This window comes from Poromitra crassiceps (genome assembly GCF_964638095.1).
Source record: "Poromitra crassiceps genome assembly, chromosome: 14".
NCBI lineage: Eukaryota > Metazoa > Chordata > Actinopteri > Beryciformes > Melamphaidae > Poromitra > Poromitra crassiceps.
Window position 1 is genome coordinate 15819324 of NC_139633.1, and position 21349 is coordinate 15840672.

A 21349-nucleotide genomic window follows, 5' to 3' on the forward strand; every position below is an offset into this window, starting at 1 on the left:
AGCAATGTCTCTTTCCAGAAATAATGACCCGGTTACTCAAGATAACACAGACCTAGTTGTGAGCAGTTTCATGTACGAACTAACTAGTTGCTAGTGGGTGTAGTTCAGTCTAAAGAAAATAGTTCCCACATGAAACTGCACACAACAAGGTTTGTGGATTATCTTGAATAACCAGGTCATGAGTAACCGGGTCATGATTTCTGGAAAGAGACATTGCTGTTGAGTTTTTCAAATGTATGTTTTTGTCACTTCGACCACCACAAGCTGAGTGCCATCCAGTTCCATTGTATTTGAGAAAAGGCAGAAATCTCTAGGGCTGATATCTCCAAAACCCAGGCAACTAACACAAAATGATCTAGGTGGATAAATAGCACTACAGGCGAGAGGAAAAATATGTATTTTGGATTTTAGGGTGAGCTGTCCCTTTAAGGCTTAATCATGGTATTATATTTTCAACAAAATGCTGGTTTGTTTAGCTTTTGCTTTGCTCAATGAAGATACTCTCTGCTGTCACAATGAATGAATAACACAGTATTATAAAAGCTAGTCATTATTTAGTAGTAGCAATTGAGATGTATGAACTACTGTCTTGTATGAACTGAACTGCGAGAAATTATATAGCTGAATTACTTTTGTCAGAACCGACTTCAAAAAGCTGTAGAGCGCCGACATCTTTGACATTTCTTCCACCAAAATTGCTTCAACTCCAAATCGTTTTCTCATTCATTTACCCTTCCATTCTCCACCTCTGCTGTCATTTTCTCTTTCATCACACTTTTCCACACCTTCCCACGCTCTGCCATGGCTCTCTCTCTCTCTCTCTCTCTCTCTCTCTCTCTCTCTCTCTCTCTCTCTCTCTCTCTCTCTCTCTTTCCTCTTTTTGTCCCCACACACCTCCTTCTCTCTCTCGCCCATTGTTGAAATTCTCCCATATGCTCAGTCCTCTCAGAGCAGGTGGCAAACCGCAGGTGGAGCCCACACACCTCCGCAATCGTCTGGCCTCCATCCCGCGCACCCCAACTTATGTTGCCATTGGGCCACACCAAAGTGAGAAGAAGGGTGGCCGGACGTTTTCTTTGACATTTTGATGACCTGCTTGTATGACTGAGCGACCTTACAGTGGCCTTGAAGCGCAGGCCACATGTCCTGTGTTATCATACAGGAGCCCTCTACACAATAGAGACAGTCCGCATGTCTGGGAACGCCCATACAGGCTCTAGGAACGCCCACAATAGATGCTGGGTTAGCCTGGGGGCGGGGTCAGGGTGGGGTAAATTCCCCCGTTCTATCCATTCAGCAAAGTTAGAATTTAGCTGATAGGCCAGCCCAGGCAGACACGATCGGGGATTTAACCACCGCAGTAAACGCACATCTGAGCAGACGTCTTGTGCTCTGCTCTAGAACCCCCAAACCTGTAGTTTAGAGCTGCAGCACCGTCTTTTGGTGAGTCAGCCCATGAGATATATCGGCAGTTTTACACCACTCGCGCGCCAGCATTTTGTGGGCGTTCCCACTTCCCAGACATGCGGACTGTCTCTATAAAGACAAATTTCCCCCATTCTCAACTTATCACTCCCCCCCCCCCCACTGTCTGAAGCGTAGTGTATCGCTTTTTAATCATCACATTTTGTCTCAATGGTGTTTTCTTCCACGACGGAAATGAAGTGGCTTGAATACAGTGTGGATGGGAATGTCTTAGAAATGGACAGGCAGGCAGCTAATGAAATTCACTGATTTATTCTGCCGCCACACAATTATAAGAGACTGCTATGCCAATTCTCTGGGACATTGGTGACCTTTAAGAGCGCGTTCAGACTAAATGGCCTGGAATCGAGGCGTTACGCTGAATGTATGGATAGGTATTTTATCTTATTACAGTTTTCATGAATGGTCAGAGCGAATTTCCGAAGAAAGAAAAATTATTTCCAGTTAACGTGGCGGTGCAGAGCGTTCAGGTTCACGTTGCCTCAGGCTCATCGTTGTGAGTAATTCGGGAAAGCGTGGGCTTCAGGAATTGAAATGTGCTGCAACAGTATGTGTCTGGATATTTCTCTGGTCCGCTATGGTATTTTAGCAGTTATGTCCACAGTACCTCTTTGTTTCAGTGAGACCTGTAAGAGAGCATGAACGAAAAGGTGCTAATAACTGAGTATTACCTTTGCAATTCAGGGACGCGTTTGTCATCTATCGGCTCCCAGTTCCCCTCCTGTTCGCGTCCCCTCTGGGTGCTGTCCCCCACAGCTTCCATATATCTGTGAGTGCTAGCTGGATGCACCACAGCATGGGGAACATACAGACGCAGTGGGAGATGTGACAGGGTTGATGCACCGCAGCATGGGAAACATACAGACGCAGTGGGAGATGTGACAGGGTTGATGCACCGCAGCATGGGAAACATACAGACGCAGTGGGAGATGTGACAGGGTTGATGCACCGCAGCATGGGAAACATACAGACGCAGTGGGAGATGTGACAGGGTTGATGCACCGCAGCATGGGAAACATACAGACGTAGTGGGAGATGTGACAGGGTTGATGCACCGCAGCATGGGAAACATACAGACGTAGTGGGAGATGTGACAGGGTTGATGCACCGCGGCATGGGAAACATACAGTGGGAGATGTGACAGGGTTGATGCACCACAGCATGGGAAACATACAGACGCAGTGGGAGATGTGACAGGGTTGATGCACCGCACCATGGGAAACATACAGACGTAGTGGGAGATGTGACAGGGTTGATGCACGGCAGGATGGGAAACATACAGACGCAGTGGGAGATGTGACAGGGTTGATGCACCGCGGCATGGGAAACATACAGTGGGAGATGTGACAGGGTTGATGCACCACAGCATGGGAAACATACAGACGCAGTGGGAGATGTGACAGGGTTGATGCACCGCGGCATGGGAAACATACAGTGGGAGATGTGACAGGGTTGATGCACCACAGCATGGGAAACATACAGACGCAGTGGGAGATGTGACAGGGTTGATGCACCGTGGCATGGGAAACATACAGTGGGAGATGTGACAGGGTTGATGCACCGCAGCATGGGAAACATACAGACGTAGTGGGAGATGTGACAGGGTTGATGCACCGCAGCATGGGAAACATACAGACACAGTGGGAGATGTGACAGGGTTGATGCACCGCGGCATGGGAAACATACAGACATAGTGGGAGATGTGACAGGGTTGATGCACCGCGGCATGGGAAACATACAGACGCAGTGGGAGATGTGACAGGGTTGATGCACCGCGGCATGGGAAACATACAGACGTAGTGGGAGATGTGACAGGGTTGATGCACCGCAGCATGGGAAACATACAGACGTAGTGGGAGATGTGACAGGGTTGATGCACCACAGTATGGGAAACATACAGACGCAGTGGGAGATGTGACAGGGTTGATGCACCGCAGCATGGGAAACATACAGACGTAGTGGGAGATGTGACAGGGTTGATGCACCGCAGCATGGGAAACATACAGACGCAGTGGGAGATGTGACAGCGTTGATGCACCGCAGCATGGGGAAACATACAGACGCAGTGGGAGATGTGACAGGGTTGATGCACCGCAGCATGGGAAACATACAGACGTAGTGGGAGATGTGACAGGGTTGATGCACCGCAGCAGCATGGGAAACATACAGACGCAGTGGGAGATGTGACAGGGTTGATGCACCGCGGCATGGGAAACATACAGTGGGAGATGTGACAGGGTTGATGCACCGCGGCATGGGAAACATACAGTGGGAGATGTGACAGGGTTGATGCACCGCGGCATGGGAAACATACAGTGGGAGATGTGACAGGGTTGCAAATCTGTATAAATTAATAAAATAACCCTCTAGATGGATGTGTGGGGGACGTGCTGAGAATGAAGGGAGAGGACAGGAATGGATGAGTGCCAACTCCACACCGGCCATCTTAGTGCATTATAATCACCAGCAGCCTCTTTATGATACATACTGCTCATATACTGTATATACTATACTATACAATACTATAATACTACAATACTATATATTGTACTATAAGTACTATACTATGAGTGTGTCTGTCTGTCTCTCGCTTGTTCTCATTATGGCACAATTTCTACAGTACAAAGGCACACACAAAGACACCATGCAGTTTTGTGCGTTTTCAGAAGTAGCCTTATCTCTGCTATACTTGAACACACAGCTGCTATCTCTTGAATAATTCTATTTGTTGAGTTCCACTTTGAAGATTGGATTTTCTTTTTCTCTCCTTTGGGAATGTAAATGTCTGCCCTTGGCATGCTGTCTGATACTGTTAGAAAAATGTATTTACACCCCAAACCGGGGTCAAATAGTTTTTGCAAGTATTTGCGGTTTGTTCTCGCCATACCTCAGTGCCAGATGGGTGTGATTTGCCCTCTTATGTAGGATAGGGCGAGTAGTAGACCAGATAGTGTAGACAAGTACAGGAAAGTCAATCTCCTATTTATAACTTTGACAGTTTAGTTGACACTATTTGCACTGGACTGATGGCAAAGCCTTCCCCTCTGGATCCTGACCTGGATCAATATAATGGCTGCATCTGTCATGTTCCAGAAGGTCATTCTGTGCTGCCATGCAGGTTGAGTGAATATGCACACTGCTCAGGCACTTGGATTTGTTGTTGTTGTTGTTGTTGTTGTTGTTGTTACTAACCTTGCGAGGTGGATTCGCGAGATCACGATCGCACGATAAATCCATCTTGCCGGACCAATCAGCATCCAGACGCAGCTAAAGGCGGGATTTAGGTGTGACGACGACAGCGAAAAGTGAGCCCGTGATATAGACAGACGGTTCATTCAATCACCTATTACTATTATTTTTTGAAACGGTTTCCACAAAGACGATGTCCCAGATGGTTCTGGCAGCATCAGGTTAGGTTGTTACAGGGGCAGAGCATCAGCATGTCTCTTCAGGTGATGAGATGTTGTCTTACTCTGCCAGTGGTTCACAGACTGCAGAGATTCTCATGTTTTTTTTTTTTACTTTTCTCTCTGGAGACCTAATTCCGGAGCTTTGAGCAACATAAAGCATATCATTTCAATGGATTCACTTGGAAGGGAAATCAAAGTAACACACAGTCTTCCCCAGGAGGTTTGAAGTCTTTAAGAGTAGGCATTTGTTGCTGAAATTGTCAATATTATTAACCCTTCGTTTCCCCGTTCTGCTCTGTTACAGACAAAACCACCTACGATGCCTCCGGGTCCTCATCTTTACCAAGCGACCCCACAGCCACAGCTGCTCCTGCTCACCCGTTGGCTGACCTGCCCGTGGCAGAGGAGGTGCCTCTCTCTGTCGTCCAATCGGATCGCAGGGCTGTGTCTGAAGGGGGAGGGTTAAGAGGGCAGCCTGCGTTCTCCTCCGCCCTTTCCTTCCTCCATCCGCGGAGCCTTGCTCAAAGCAGAGCCTCGCCGACTATCACCAGGGACAAGAATCACACCAGCCAATGGCCTTCAGATCATTCTAGCCAGGGCTCAGAGACGTCTTCTTCCCCATCCTCGTCTGTGGGAGCCAATAGGAGCCCATCCACCAGCTCAGGTGTGACCTCCAGCATGCCACACCAACACACCATGGCACCTCATGCTGTGACCATGGCATCTACTCTGTCGGGGCCATCACAGGTCTCCTTGATGGATGGAAACAGGGCTCTCTCGTCATCATCGTCATCATCATCAACATCTTCGTCGTCCCCATCATTGTCTTCACCAACGCCATCCACTTCCTCACTATTATCATCATTGTCCCCATTTTCATCATCACTATCCTCTTCCACTGAAGGGCTTTCAGCTCCATCATCTGCAGGCCAGTGGATTCTGTCCAACTCTGAGACACAAATGGGAGCATTAGCACCAGCCCGGTCTCTGCACTGGACAGGCGGCGGCCTAACATCTGCACAGTCCGCCTTTCCTTCACTCGTTGATTTACCAGCCGTTGTGAACAGAGCGCTGAGGGCAGCAGCTTCTCCATCGCACTTTCCAACTCGTGAAACACGGACCAGTGAAACCAGCAAAGCACGCAGCAATAAAGAGCCAACACACTCATTCTACTCCTCGCTGGATAAATCGCACGGCAGGAGTGGAACACGCATAGAGAATATAAGCGCTAACGTGACGAGGACACCAGCAGCAAAGAGCACATATTCATCATATTTTATATCAAACCATGGACAAATTCCTTTTATATTTTCAAATAGAGCCACTCGGAGACAGAGAGGTATGAACACTATCTCGGCCAATAATAGGGAAACAAGCACTTCATTATTACACTCTAATCATTATCATGCTGATCAAAGCCAGCAGAGAGCTTCACAAAATCCCACATCAGTGTTGCTGTCTGCCCATCCTGAACTAGGCTATTCAGTTTCCAGTCATGTCACCAAGGAGAGAGTGGACGGAACGCCACATGCAGGCAGCGAGGCTTTTGTTCTCTCAAGCCTCGGCATTGCAACAGTGCCTTCACACGTTGTGAATCCAAGTATATCACCAGCGATGACATCCCCAACCTCAGGGTTGTATTTTACACTTTCCCCCAGGACCCCGCCGGAGACAACATCTCTCTCTGAAATTGCAATCACCAAGTTAACGCCTATCCCCCCTGGCACGGTGTCCTCGGAGCATGCATCTAATCCTGGTGATTTACCGACAGCGGGGCCTAGACCTCCTCTGCTCAATATAAATAACAGCCAGGGAGGGATAGCAGGCACGGAGCTGCGACCTGTCTCCTCTCCACCTCACCAGAAGACATCACTTTCACTCAGGCAGACGAGGCACGAGTCCAGCGCCGGCCTCAACATGAGCTCTCCTGCTAGCATGGCGACAATTTCCTCCACATCAGCGGCAGAATCACTTAATTTGTCAAGCAGTCCAGCAATAAACGCACAGGAATTTATAACACAGACAGGGTCTGCAATAAACGCACAGGAAGTTATAACACAAACAGGGTCTCCCAAGGGCACAACTCAGGAACACAGAGGATGGACGACACTAAAAATGATCTTCACCTCTGACAGGAAAACAATGTCTCTTTCCAGTTCAGCAGCTTCGCCAGTGGAATTGGCAAAGAACATGACTTCTAAAACCACGCATGAAAAACTTCCAAACCCCAGTCAGGCTACCTACTTTCTCCCCTTCTCTGGAAGCCAGGGCCCTAACCACACCACTACCGAGGTTTTCTCTGGCCTATCAGGCAATAGCGAGGCGAATCCCTCAGACCAATCCAAAGCCTTGCTATCATCACAAATGACCACCGCACAGACACGATTTCAAACAAAATCTTTCTTTACTTCTCTCAGCACGTTTTATAGTAGGCCTGATCTATCTCCACCACCCAATCTAACTGAACAGACTGCTGCGTCTTCAACTGAAATCGCCGCTCATTTCGTAAAATCAGAGGAGACAGACCATAGTTCTCACATTCGCTCGACTAGCCCCGTTCACTCTAGTGCAGGTGCATCACTAGCTTCCTATGCTCACATGACAAACAGGCGTGCTGAGAGCTTCCATAGAAATAGCGCAAATGGTTCAGTTTCTCCTTTATCTGCCGGAAATATGGGCCCTGTTGCCATCAGAGACACTACTGTGTCTTACAAGAAGGGCTTTCCATCAACACAGTTGCCCTCTGTCAAGCCTACAAAAGCACTTTTGATATGGAAAAGAGACTCTGAAGGCTCCGTCAAGGGATCTTCCACTGGTATCCCTTTATCCACGGTCTCTTTTGATGCTGCATTAGAGCCTCTTAAATGGCTTTGGCGTGAAGATGATGTGACACTCGCAGGCCATTATGAGCAGTCGTCTCCTTCCTCCTTGTCAGAAATCACCCCAACACCGAAGCCAAACCGTCACTCTCACTCCCACGCACCATTTATCAGTGTGGTGAGTAGTGATAAATCCACGTTTGATTTAGAAAGACTAACAACCCTGCTCTCTCCACCGCCATCTGCAGCAGCTCCTCTTCCCCCTAATGGACAAAACTATAGGACTACTTCCAGCTTTGGCACGAGACGAACGGCACCACGTGCAAAGCGGGAAACTACCAAGCCGGTATTTTTTCATAGCGCTTCATTTGAATTGGAAAATGCATCCATTGCCTTTGATAGTGTTAATTCTCGCTTACCAGCAGATGGACCATCATCTGAACATCCAGAACTGGGACAACAGCTTAATAATGGCCATCTATTGAATGTAAGTGCTCCAACAGTATTCACCAATGATCCCTATTCAATTCAAGCAAACACGACAGAGCAGTTTGTGGGAGAAGATAGAAGATCTTTGACTTCTCTTAATGGCACTCCAGGATCCAGCGAGCAGAGTGTGAGTCTGCCTCCGCCTAACATCACATCTCCTGTGGCTGGTGTGGCCGTGCCACGGGGAGCCAGTGAGAAGCCTAACATCACATCTCCTGTGGCTGGTGTGGCCGTGCCACGGGGAGCCAGTGAGAAGCCTAACATCACATCTCCTGTGGCTGGTGTGGCCGTGCCACGGGGAGCCAGGGAGAAGCACAGCCCCGCTCCATCAGTTTGGGGAGCATCTGTGCTAGATGGTTTCCTGCCCCTCTCTCACACAGCTCAGGACTCGGTGACATCCGCCTCACGTGCCGTCTCCCCCCTTGCACTGGCGTACAACAGCGAGCGTAACCCCCCAGAGACAGTTACGGATGTTGACTCTCCTGACTCTGCATCTGATACTGAAATAATACTTCCAAGCAGCAACACCGCACCTCATTTTTCTGACACGGTCAATCTTAGTAACACAACTGATAACTCGATAATACTGAACGTGATAACCTCACCAATTGACATTTTTTTTCAACCGTCATCATCACCATCATCACCCTCATCATCACCATCAACATCATCACCTCTGTCCTTCAGCGGTACCACAGCTGTACAGTTGTCCTCCCTATCATCAACTGTAATTAACTCATCCGGGATGACATCATCATCCAGTCCGACCATGAACTCTGGCATTGCATCATCATCATCATCTGTCGTTTCCAAAGGTGTGCAGCCCCTACTTCCACCCCTGCCCCCCAGTCCGACCTCATCAGTAGAGTCCCGTCCCTCGTGGGAAATGACTGAGATGTTTGTTGTCGTTACAGAGACGCGAACGGATGAGTTACCCACTGCAGCATCCATCCCCAAAGATCAAGAGACGAATCTGACCCCCTCTCAGTCGGTGGACATGACCCTTTACGCCTGGCCCACCGAGACGACATCTCAGGTATCACCTCTGAGCCCTGGACAGGACACCACCAGCACAGCCTCTCCGAAGCTTAGCACCACCGTCACAGCTTCGACCGCCAAAACCAAACGCCCCACCACCGCTGTACCTTCTGTCACCATCGGAACCACGCAGCCGACGACCACGACCACGCCGCCGCCCGCCCCTGTGACCAGGAGAACCACAACCACCACGACCACCAAGATTCAGGCCACCAGGAGGACGTTCACTCCTCCCGTCCCGAGGACGAGCCCCCCCAGAGGGTCCACCACCGTCTTCTTCTCCCCTTTCACCACCACCACAGAAGCTCCGCCACAGCAGTGCAACATCACAGAGAGACTGTGGGTGAAGACAGGTAAACATTTCTACTTTCAACAGCTCCACCGTTGGAACAATGGTTGTTTTATTTTATTTTATTCTGTGGGAATACAGTGGTCTGAAATATTTTATGAAATTGTACCCTTGCTCTAACATTGCCCTATTTCTGTCTTTGTTTCTGCCTCTCTCTCTCTCTCTTTTCCATATCTACTCTACCCCTTGTCTGTCTGTCTGTCTGTCTGTCTAAGTTGTCTCCATCTATGTGAGAAGGAACCGGCTCGACAGCATCCAGAGGCAGAACCTGCGCAGGGGGCTGAGTCAAGGCCTGAGGAAAGCTCTGAATGACAGCACAGCACAGGCTCAGGTCAGATTGTTGTTATTTCACTTTTTTTTTACATTGCTTACCATCTATCATCTACCTAGTACCTACCATCCATTTATCCATCTCAATGAACTTACTATATTATCACATTAATTTACATATAAAATCAGACGGCAGTCAAAAAAGGTAGTGATCCACTTTAAAAGTTTTCAGAACTTGATTCGATGGGAAATTTGATCTATAATGGTAGATTTAGAGTAGCATGCTTGGCTTAGATACACTGTTACATTTTTAGCTTGTAAGGTAGGGTAGGATAAACTAACTGTATTGTCCCCAAGGGGGCGATCTTCCTGGAATCCACACTGCTGTTTATCTCTAAAACATAAATCAACATCAATGCTCACTGCTCAGTACAATTGCAGCCATTGGTATGAAGATGAAATGCCTCCACACAGACAGCGACTGTGCCGTTGTGACAACATGCCTCCCATCTAACAGCGATCCCTGTCACCTGCGTCATATTTTATGGCATTTAGAATCCAAATGGGTACAGAAATACATTTTAAATGAATTCAGGGGGGGGAGGCTTTTTTGGATGTCCGATACTAAGATTTTGGTCCAGTGTGTGGGAGGGAGGAGAAGTTGTGCATGGAATGAATTAGACCAGTGATTCTCAACCTTTTTCCTATTAAGGACCCTGATTTAGTTCACATTTGAGCCACAGTCCACCATTTGATGAGATTCTGTCTCTCGGACCCAAATATGAGAATATTTTTCTTGTCAGATATATGATTTTGTCCAGAATTCCATGACGATTTGTATTGTAGGTAGAGAGATAACAGACTATCTGTATTGTTGGTAGAGAGATAACAGACTATCTGTATTGTAGGTAGAGCGATAACAGACTACCTGTATTGTAGGTAGAGAGATAACAGTGAAACTATGATCAAAATAGTAATTTCTTCCTTAACAATTTATCAATCTGTTGCCATCTGGGTAGTGTAGAGGTCCCTGGTAATTGCCTGTGTCTGTGGGTGGGAAGCTGGTGAAATACAGTATGTGTCCTCCTGGTCACTGCACTAGTGCCTCCTCGGTCGGTCGGGGCACCTGTTCAGTAGCCTAGGTAAACCCAGCCCCCACGTGACCTGCTCTCTCAGTTCCCAGTCCTAGTGACTGAGAGCAGGTCTGAGAGCAGGTCACGTGGGGGATGGGTTTACCAAGGCTACCTGTTCAGCGGGGAGGGGAACTGGGGGGGGGGGGGGGAGTAGCGTGATCCTCCCGCGTGTTACCTTCTCCTCATTACTGTCAGGTTGAAAAGAAGCGGCTGGCTACTGCACATGTATCGGAGGAAGCGTGTGCTAGTCTACACAACTCTCCCCACATCAGCAGAGGGGGTGGAGCAACAACCCGGACAGCAGGGGCAATTGGCCAAGTACAATTGGGGAGAAAATGGGAGGAGAAAAAAACTTTCAATATCTGTTTGCTGGGGACCCCTGGAACCCTTTCAAGGACCCCTGGCGGTCCCCAGACCGCATGTTGAGAACCACTGAATTAGACCACAGTGAAGATTATTAAAATGTCTTGCCATTTACTGTAAGCCTCTCAGAATTGAATTAGCATATTTATATGAAGTTTCCATCTGTAGTTTCGTGCTATGTGTGGTGCCCCACAGATTTCAGTTTGTTTTCCTTGAAGCTGTGGGTAAATTATGCCAGTTTGTTTGACCACCCCTATTTCAGAAAGCCAGATTGTTGCTTGATGCTGTATCAGACGATAACAATTCATGTCCCAGCATCTGCTGCTGGTCTATACACTGGATCAAATCTGCTGGTTTATGAACATGCAGTGAAGGACCCTCATGTAGGCTACGCGAGGAGAGCTGAGGACTAATATAGAAATGAGGTTGACTGAACGTGTCCCAGAATGCAGTGGGTGATGTCACATATTCGAGGAACTGTACCAACACTAAAACACAATATAGACGAGGAGGAGTGTTAGCGGCGCTGTGAATTACAATTGTCGCACTAATCTCCTTATATTTAAAGCTGACAGATTCATATCTAGGAGTTACAATCCAGCCATGCTACATCAAAAGGGCACATTCATCGGTCTTACCAAAGCAACGGACACTGCAGGTCTGGTTTAACAAAAAACTCCCGGGGGGAAGCCAATGTGAGCATGATATTATGGACACAAACAAACAGTTCCAGTGTGCAGACAATGATCTGTCTGTGTGTGGATTAGCCATTTACTGTATGGAACCAATCATAGTTTCCACTGTGCCAAAACCCATTCTGTCCCAATAAGCCTCTTATACCTCCACTCACAGTGACTTAGGAGCACCTCTTGGCTACGAGAAGCTAAGCTGAAACACAGTCAATGAGAAGAAGAAATGTGTGTGTGTGCATGTGTGTGTGTGCGTGCGTACATGTGTGTGTGTGTGTGTGTGTGTGTGTGTGTGCGCGTGCGTACATGTGTGTGTGTGTGTGTGTGTGTGTGTGTGTGACGTGTGCGCGTGCGTGCGTGCGTGCGTGGGTGCCTACCTGTGTGTGAGTGAGAGGGAAAGAGTGCTTGAGGGGAGGATACTAGCCAGTAAGGTTGGATGTCAGGTTGGATGTTGCCTGTTTGTTTACTGTGAGACACGGTGTGTCTCTGAGAAATTGCCCTTTTCAATGGCTGGAATTGAATTTGGGTGTACAAGCAGGACCAGGCCTGGAAATGAACCAAGCAGCAATGTGATATGTACCATTCCCTCTTTCTGCACAGTCTCCAGTGGGTCTGAGTGCCTTGAGAGGGTTGTAATCTTGAACATGTATAAGTTTGAGATTCAAGCTGTTTCTGGCCACTGCGGGTGGACAAGTAACACTCGTGTGAAACTCTTATGCCGAGAGGCTCCACAGGACATCAAATACAGTCTAAGCAAATCTGTGTGTGCAGAGTGCAGATCTCCGCCAGGCACCGCTACTACACCTACCACGGCCAAACCGAAGGGAACCGCTTGCCGATAACAAGGCAACATTAAATCGCCACATTGTTTAATTGAGTTTGGTGTACTGCTCTTTACAGATCAACGGGGAACACACTCACTCACACATGAGCGAACATATTATCTCCTGGTGATGATTTTTTGGGGCCGTTGTGCAGAATGCACGGCAGGGCCCTTACATTCCACTCTGTCGCCCAGACCATTTTAGCACGGATTCAGGCAATGTAATGTCTTTCCGCTTTCCAGTCCGGTAGGTGGCGGTAATGCACCTCTGGCTAATATTGTGGCTAGCTCGTTCAGAGAGTTCCACAAGAGCCGTCGTCGGACATTTCACCGTCTGGTGCCTCTCTCGATCCGACTAGGAATTTATTGATTCGATTTTTGAGGAGTTGACATGTATCGTCTTTTTTGTCCTAATGTAAAGCAGCTGTGAATGTGACAGCATTCGGTTGCGGCTGCTCCTGTCCTATTCCAACAACTCAACTTGTTGAGAAGAAGAATGCAAAGAGTCGCATTTGGAAATATCAGTCCCCAAAGTCCCATCTGCAAAAAGTGTGAAAGGGAGTTCCAAACCAAACTGGGTAGCACATCCAATCTCGCCAAGCAGCTGAAAGACTAGGCACCCAGACCTGTTCAAATAATTCAAGGTGGGTTACTTCTTTCAAACGGTCTAAAATAACACGTTTAACAACATATCAAACAGACCTTATCCTGTCACATTCGTTTTTGAGATAGCTGGCAATGCATTGTGTAATTGTGTAACCAAAAAACGTTTGCGCTCACGTTAACATGTTTTGTAATGGAATCATTATGGGACCCGGCTAATACCTGGTACAGCGTTAGCTAGCATAGTGTAACACGTGTGCATGCAATGTTTGTAATGGAAACATTATGGGACACGGCTAATAGCCGGACTTAGCCATAGTTCAACATGGCATCAAAATAAATACAAGCTTCTTTCGGGTGAAACATGTCCGTGAATTAAAACTAGCTACATAAAATTGCTTGCACTCTACATGTGTGTATGTGCAGTTGTCTTTATCATCTCTTTATTTTAGTAAATCTCACTGACGTTACTTTCCATTTAACAGTATGCGAGAGATGAAGATGAAGAGGAAGGCACAACAAGTCGCGGAGCCCAAAAGACCACCCAGCAGACAATTCCTGATGTTTTTGAAAAGCAGAGGAAATATGACTCGCATGAAGCAAGAAAGTGTGATAGGGCATTGGCAGAATTCCTATGCATCGATCAAATACCAATATACACCGTTGAAAAAAAAGGATTCCAGCAATTCTGTGAAATAAATTAAATTATAATATTTAATATAATAATAAAATTAAATACTTGAGGGCTACATGCCACTGGTGTTGCACTGTCTGTACTCACTGCCATACAGAGTTGAATGTAAGAAGAAGTAAGCAGAAGCACATTGTTTTGTTTTAAAGTTGAAGGCTACATGCCATTTGTTCATTGAAAATGGTTGCATACTTTAATAAAGGAGAATATGTTCAAGAAATATCAGTCTGTTTTTTTTACCGTGGTACCGAAATTGGTACAACGGCCCTATGCCAGGTTTCGACCTGGCCTTGTTTTTAAAGCAACACGCAATAAATATGAAACATAGCTAACCCTAACACTAAAGAAGAGCAATAAGAATATACATTTGGAAAAAACAACAACAGGTGTGGTATGTCATATTTTATGCATCAGCTACTTAGTAAATATTATAATCAGTCAGTCATATTACACTCCAAACTTGTACGAGGTAATGTGTGTGTGTGTGTGTGTGTGTGTGTGTGTGTGTGTGTGTGTGTGTGTGTGTGTGTGTGTGTGTGTGTGTGTGTGTGTGTGTGCGTGTGTGTGCGTGCGCGCGCGTGTGCGTATTGTGTGTGTTATTTGTTGAGGAGTCTTATAGCCTGAGGAAAGAAGCTATTCCTCAGCTGGCTGGTGCATATTTTGGGGGTCCTGTATCTCCTCCCTGAGGGCAGCAGGGAGAACAGGCTGTTGTGCAGGTGAGTTGGGTCCTTAATGATCCTCAGGGACCTCCTGAGGCACAACTGATTGTACAGTTTCTGCAGGCTGGGCAGCTCACATTCAGCGACAAGCTGGGCAGAGCACCTCACCCTCCTCAGTGCCTTGCGGTCCTTATCAGTACAGTTGCCCTAGCAGGTGGTGAAGCAGCCGGTCAGCAGGCTCTGTATGGTGCTCCGGTAGACGTCCCTGAGGATTTGGGACCTCAGGCCAGATTTCTCTCGGCGCTTGAGGCCATGCAGGCGCTGTTGGACTTTTTGGACTACAGCGGTGGTGTAGCTGTCGTACCAGAAGGGGCTGGCGACACAGGTCCGCGGCGCTCCTATGCTGATGGTCAGTGGGGAGGAGGTGCGGTCGTCCACTTTCACCACCTGGTGGAGGTCCATCAGAAAGCAGAAAGTCCAGGATCCAGTCACACAGTGCTGTTTTCAGACCCTAAAACTTACTGACCATCTGTGTGTGTGTGTGTGTGTGTGTGTGTGTGTGTGCGCACGCGCATGCGAATGTGTGTGTGTGTGCGTGCATGTGTGTGTGTTTTCGTGTAGCCTATACATGCATTCCAGTGAAATGGCTCAATATGTCTTTCTCAATGTGGAAGTATCAAATTGTTGAGAGGGCAGCCAATGCGTTTGTCCTGTCCATGTGAAGGTCAATGCTCTCTTTCTGTCTAGTCTGTACTCTCTGCGGGTATCTTGCTTCAGGGTGCTCATATCGCTCATTTTAACTCTGCACTAGTGTTCTCTTTAGTGGCGCTGCTCCTGGTCCAGTGGGAAGCGAGGGAAAGTGCATTTGTGTTTAATTATAGGTTAGAGATGGTTGGGTTGAGAGATGTGGAGTGTCAGTGCAAAAAGATGCAAGACTAAAGTACAAGAACCATTGATTTGAAAACATGAAGGATTAATTCTGGAGCACACTGTCAATTTAATTTTTTTTATTGTGGTGCAAACAGACGGACATTTTGACACAAAGTGTCTTCAGAGTAACAGTTTGACTCTGAGGAAGACACTTTTGTGTCGAAACATCCATCTGTTTGCGCCACAATAAATTGCTGAAATTGACCGTGTGCTCCGGAATTCATCCTTCGTCTTTGATCACTCTGTCCATTTTCTGAGAGGCACCGGTTCTGCAATGTTTGTCGGCTGATGCGAGGAATATCCAGGCGTATCCGGCGCGTATATCCTCTTTGTTCTACCATTTGAAAACATGTGTACTTATTTTTTAAATACGTATATTACATATTAGATTGATATTGTCTCACATGTTAAACGTTGGCAGTAAAGGTGATTGAGTGACAGGAAACCAGGGGCATGCCCAAAATGACTGAGATGAGATCCCTTGGGTTAATCCGTTGGCGGTGTGTGTGTGTATGTATGTGTGTGTGTGTGTGTGTGTGTGTGTGTGTGTATGTGTGTGTGTGTATGTGTGTGTGTGTGTGTGTGTGTGTGTGTGTGTGTGTCTGTGTGTGTGTGTGTGTGTGTGTGTGTGTGTATGTGTGTGTGTGTATGTGTGTGTGTGTGTGTGTGTGTGTGTGTGTGTGTGTGTGTGTGTGTGTGTGTGTGTGTGTGTGTGTGTCTGTGTGTGTGTGTGTGTGTGTGTGTGTGTGTCTGTGTGTGTGTGTGTGTGTGTGTGTGTGTGTGTGTGTGTGTGTGTGTGTGTGTGTGTGTGTGTCTGTGTGTGTGTGTGTGTGTGTGTCTGTGTGTGTGTGTGTGTGTGTGTGTGTGTGTGTGTGTGTCTGTGTGTGTGTGTGTGTGTGTGTGTGTGTGTGTGTCTGTGTGTGTGTGTGTGTGTGTGTGTGTGTGTGTGTGTGTGTGTGTGTGTGTGTGTGTGTGTGTGTGTGTGTGTGTGTGTTACCAGCCAGCGACTTAGTGAAATGCAATATCTCAATAACAGCTTCACACGGGCAAAGCCTGAGAGGATGCAGCGATAATAAAAGGCTCTGTTCGTCGCAGAGCTCATAACAAGCTGCTATAGTCCGCTCAGACTGTAGGTCCAGTGTGGATCGCTCTGTCACCACGGCCATTCAGTCGGGGTTAGATGACAGACGTGAATGGTTTCACCTCTCCCACACACACACACACCCTGTGTTGCTACGTCTGCCTCCCCTCTCTCTCCCTCCCTCCCCCCCCTCTCTCTCGTCTGCCTCCCTTCCCTCCCTCTCTCTCTCTCTCTCTCTCTCTCTCACCCTGTCACACACACACACACACACACACACACACACACACACACACACACACACACACACACACAGGCACAGTTCATCTCAGGCAAACTCTCTAGTCTCTCTCTCTCACCCTGTCACACACACACACACACACACACACACACACACACACACACACAGGCACAGTTCATCTCAGGCAAACTCTCTCTCGCTCTCTCCACCGACACGCTCGCTCAATGAGAGACGCGGTCGTGGAAAAAATGGAAGCAGGGACTTGTTGACCGACCGGTGTGTTTCTGCTTTGTCCTTCGGAATGAGAACAACTGAATGAACACATAGGCGTCTTTGTCCCCGCACTCCCCTTTTAACAGTCACTCCCATGTGTCTCACATCTCTTCTCCCTTCCAGTTCTCTCTGCCTATCTCTATCCCACAATAATCACCCTCCCTTATGATTATTATGCTCTCATTAGCGAGTAGCTAAAGTACAATCTAAGTGCTCCTGTCCATCCACGACAGTTCACTATCTCGTGGGTCAGCTCGTTGACTCGTATGACTGACTGGCTACTCCTATTGATCCTGTTTAATTAAATGAATGTCATTTCCCCTCTCTCCCTTGCACTTCTCCCTTGCACTTCTCCCTGGCACTGGCCTTGCAGGTGGAGACTGTGTTTGGCTCCCCCAACATGACGGTGGCCTATCACGTGACCGGAGGGGACATGGTTTACCCTCCCTCTGTAGTGCTGGAGGGCCTGGGCTCCTACGGCCGTGATAGGCTGATTGCAGACCTGCGGCAGTACATCCCCATGGTAACAGCCCTGCCCCTCCCTGCTGCGTTATGGAGACCCAGCCCAGCCACTGGCTTCCAGCTGAAAACAGGTCAGCTGGTGTAGAGTCAGGATGAACAGGGAGGAAAAACATGTCAGCCACAAAACACAAAACGTTTAATATAAGAGGAGCATGGAAGTATTATTGCATGCCCGGTCAGAATTGGGGTTAGGACACATAATATGCTCAGTACAAGTCTGCAATGTGTCCTCATGACCTTCAACACTCTTTTTAGTCATATTCTCGATCTTCCCCTAGAGGAAATGCAATCTTATGGCATGTTATGGGACAGTAATGTGTTTGTAAAACATGTAATGATCCTGTCTTGTGTTGTGTGTGCGCTCATCTCGTGTTTCAGTGTTGCGGTTTGTGGGAGTGGGCGATGATCCGCGGTCCTGCCGGTTCTCCCAGATGATGGAACAGAGGCTGGAGAACGTGTTTTCTGAAGCACAGTCCAAAGTACTCAACACCCACAGCAGGCTCTCTGTTCAGGTACTGTGTAGTGCACTTTATGTTCCACATTTAGCACCGTGTGTTACCTTACTGTAGCTAGGTAAAGCTATATTGGTGAACGCAATGCCAGTATTGAAGGATGTGTAGTGTACTCTTTGTCTCGTGGTGTTTCAATGGATCAAATGCATCTCAAGGCTGACACAGACTGAGACTTGACAGACTAATTCACCTTTAATGGAGAAGTACTTGTGTCTGACACCCATCCTGGAGTATATAAGCCATCATGAAGGGGCTTCCAGAGTTCTTGGTCATTTGCTTTCTTTCCTATCTGATACCAGGTGTATCCCAGTGTCTTGATGTCTGCCTGGAGATCCCGTTGCCAGGTGTTCTTTGGCCGGCCTCTTTCCCTCTTCCCTTGAGGGTTCCATGTCAGATCTTGGCTGGTGGTGCCTCACGCTGGTTTTCATAGTGTGTGCCCAATCCAGCTCCATCTTTTTCTTTTTCTTCCCATTTTTGTCTGCTGCTGGTAATGTGTTGTGTCCTCGTCCACAGGTCGTTATTGCTGATCTTGTCTGGCCAGTGGATATTAAGAATTCTTCTTAGGCAGTTGTTGATAAAGGTTTGTATTTTATTGATTGTGGTCTTTGTCATTCTCCAGGTCTCTGCGCCATAAAGCAGCACTGATTTTAAATTGGAGTTGAAGATTTTTTTTTGTTTGTTGCTGTATCACTCTAGAGCACCAGATGTTCTTTGCTGTCTTTGCCTTGTCTAATTCTTGCGTTGACACCTGCTTCTGTACCTCCCTGTTTGTCAATAATACTCCCAAAGTAGGTAAAGGACTCTACTTCTTCGAGCCCGCTGCCTTCAAGTGTGATGGGTTCGACATCATCCTCATGATCTTCGTCTTTCCCTCATGGATGTTAAGTCCTACTTGTGAGGAGGTAGCTGCAAGTGTTGTGGTCTTATCCCGCAGCTGATGGTGGCCAGTCGATGGCTAGTAGAAACAAGAATGGAGATAACCCTGTCTGACCTTGATCTTGAACTGGTTGATAACCTATCTTTCACGTATCACTACACAGGTCATTCCAGCATAGCTATTTTTGATGAGGTTCACCACCTTAGTGGGGACTCCATAATGTCTCAAAAGCTTCCAGAGCGTCTCCCTATTCACACTGTCCATCGCCTTTTCATCATCGACAAAGTTGACATACAGTGAGGAAGTCCACTCTGAATGCTTTATGATAATACGAAGAGTGTGGCAATCTGGCCGACACAAGACCGATTCTTCCTAAATCCTGCTTCTTGGTCAATGTTGGTCAACTGCATCCTTCATTCTGTCTTGTTGAACACTTCCCCTGGAACAGAGAGTAGAGTAATCCCTCTGTAATTGGAACAGTTAGTCAGTTACCCAAGTCTCCTTTCTCAGGTAGCTTGTTGATAAAGCCCTCTCTCCAGTCCAACAGTATTTCTTTTCCTTCCAAGAGATTTCCGAAGAGTGGATACAGCAGCCGCACAGTGCTATCCAAATCTGCCTTTAATGCTTCTGCCGATGTTATCTGGTCCTGCTGCCTTGCCATTCTGTAGCTTCTGTACAGCCTTTCGGCTCTCTCTACTGGGTATGTCACAGCTGATACGGAGATTGGTTTCTGCTGGTTGGATATCTGGGGGGTTTGTTATGTATGAGCAGTTGTCATGGAGGAACTATTTTCTTTTGACCAAACTACACCCGCTAGCTGCTAGCTAGTTCCTACATGAGATTGCAAAAGAAAATAGTTCCTACATGAAACTGCTCACAACAAAGTCTGTGCATTATATTGAGTAACCGGGTCATGATTTCTGGAAAGAGACAATGCTGTTGAGTTTTTCAAATGTATTTTTTTTGGTGCTTTGCGAGCGCTACAAGCCGAGTGCCATCCAGTTCCATTGTATTCAAGAGAAGGCAGACATCTCTGTGGCCGATATCTCCAAAACTCAGGCAACTATCCCAAAACTATATAGATGGATAAATAGCACTTCAGGTGAGAGGAAAAATATGTATTTTGGATTTTAGGGTGAGCTGTCCCTTTAAAAAAAAAAGAGCTTCTTCTCAGATGCAAATTGATTGTGCAGTCTTTGTATTCAGTTTTAATGAGCTGCCACATTAACACATAGCCTATACGAAAGCTAATTTTATGGCTCTGCATGGATGACAAAATTAATATTACAACACTTCTGCAGTCTTGTACTCTTAAGTCTTGCCAATTTCCCCACCATTGCACTTCTTGATGGTTTTTTAATGTGTTGATCCAATACAATAATTTAAGCGTTTCATTCCAAAATGAGCTACCGGTATGCACCATTTGAAAACATCCACACTTCTTCTAACAAAACGTTGGCTGGCATTAAAGTCCATCATGGGTAGCATCTATTAAAGTTAAGAGTCTTCTTAAGATCTTTCACTTACAAAACAGTTATGATTTTGCTCAACTGATGAAATTCATGGAAGCATTTTTTTTTGTCCTCTTCTTTCTCTGGGGCCTGTACCACTCCTGGTCCCTCCAAGATGCTGGGTGTCTCCCAGATAGCCGGATCTCCTGCTGTGTCACTGGTCTACTCTGTGAGGAACGGGACTGTCCTCCTCAATGGCACCGCTGCCTCAAACCTTCTGGGTCAGCTGTCGGCTGAGCTGGTGGGCTACTTCCTCTTCTATCCTCCACTTGTCATCGCAGAGCGTAAGTGACATGTTCCATTCTGCAATACATCTATGAGGCCATTTACACATGGCATTAACATGCGTTTTCTGACATCAGATTGCAATCAGATTCTGCTTGACCACATTAGCCTGATTTCATTTACACCTGGCGTTAACATGCGTTTTGGGTGATCAGATTGCAATCCGATGGCAATTTGATCACCCAAAATGGGTGTCCTCTCAATCCACATACAGTTGCTGTATCCAGATTGAGAGGACACATTGCATTTACACTTGTGTTCAATGTGTACACAATGCGTCGCTGACCACCTCCGGCGGT

General features: G+C 47.1%; 1 protein-coding gene across 1 annotated transcript in view; it reads left to right on the plus strand.

The window, feature by feature from the left end:
- Window positions 1-21349, plus strand: part of kiaa1549lb (KIAA1549-like b) — a gene marked incomplete at both ends in the record, with an annotated part of 79777 nt that overhangs the window by 24686 nt on the left and 33742 nt on the right. Inside the window, 6 exons of the mRNA XM_083651106.1 lie at window positions 5200-5559; window positions 9118-9594; window positions 9806-9921; window positions 17717-17936; window positions 18244-18377; window positions 20881-21049. Coding sequence (XP_083507232.1) covers window positions 5200-5559; window positions 9118-9594; window positions 9806-9921; window positions 17717-17936; window positions 18244-18377; window positions 20881-21049 — 1476 coding nt within the window. The remainder of the gene's footprint in view (window positions 1-5199; window positions 5560-9117; window positions 9595-9805; window positions 9922-17716; window positions 17937-18243; window positions 18378-20880; window positions 21050-21349) is intronic.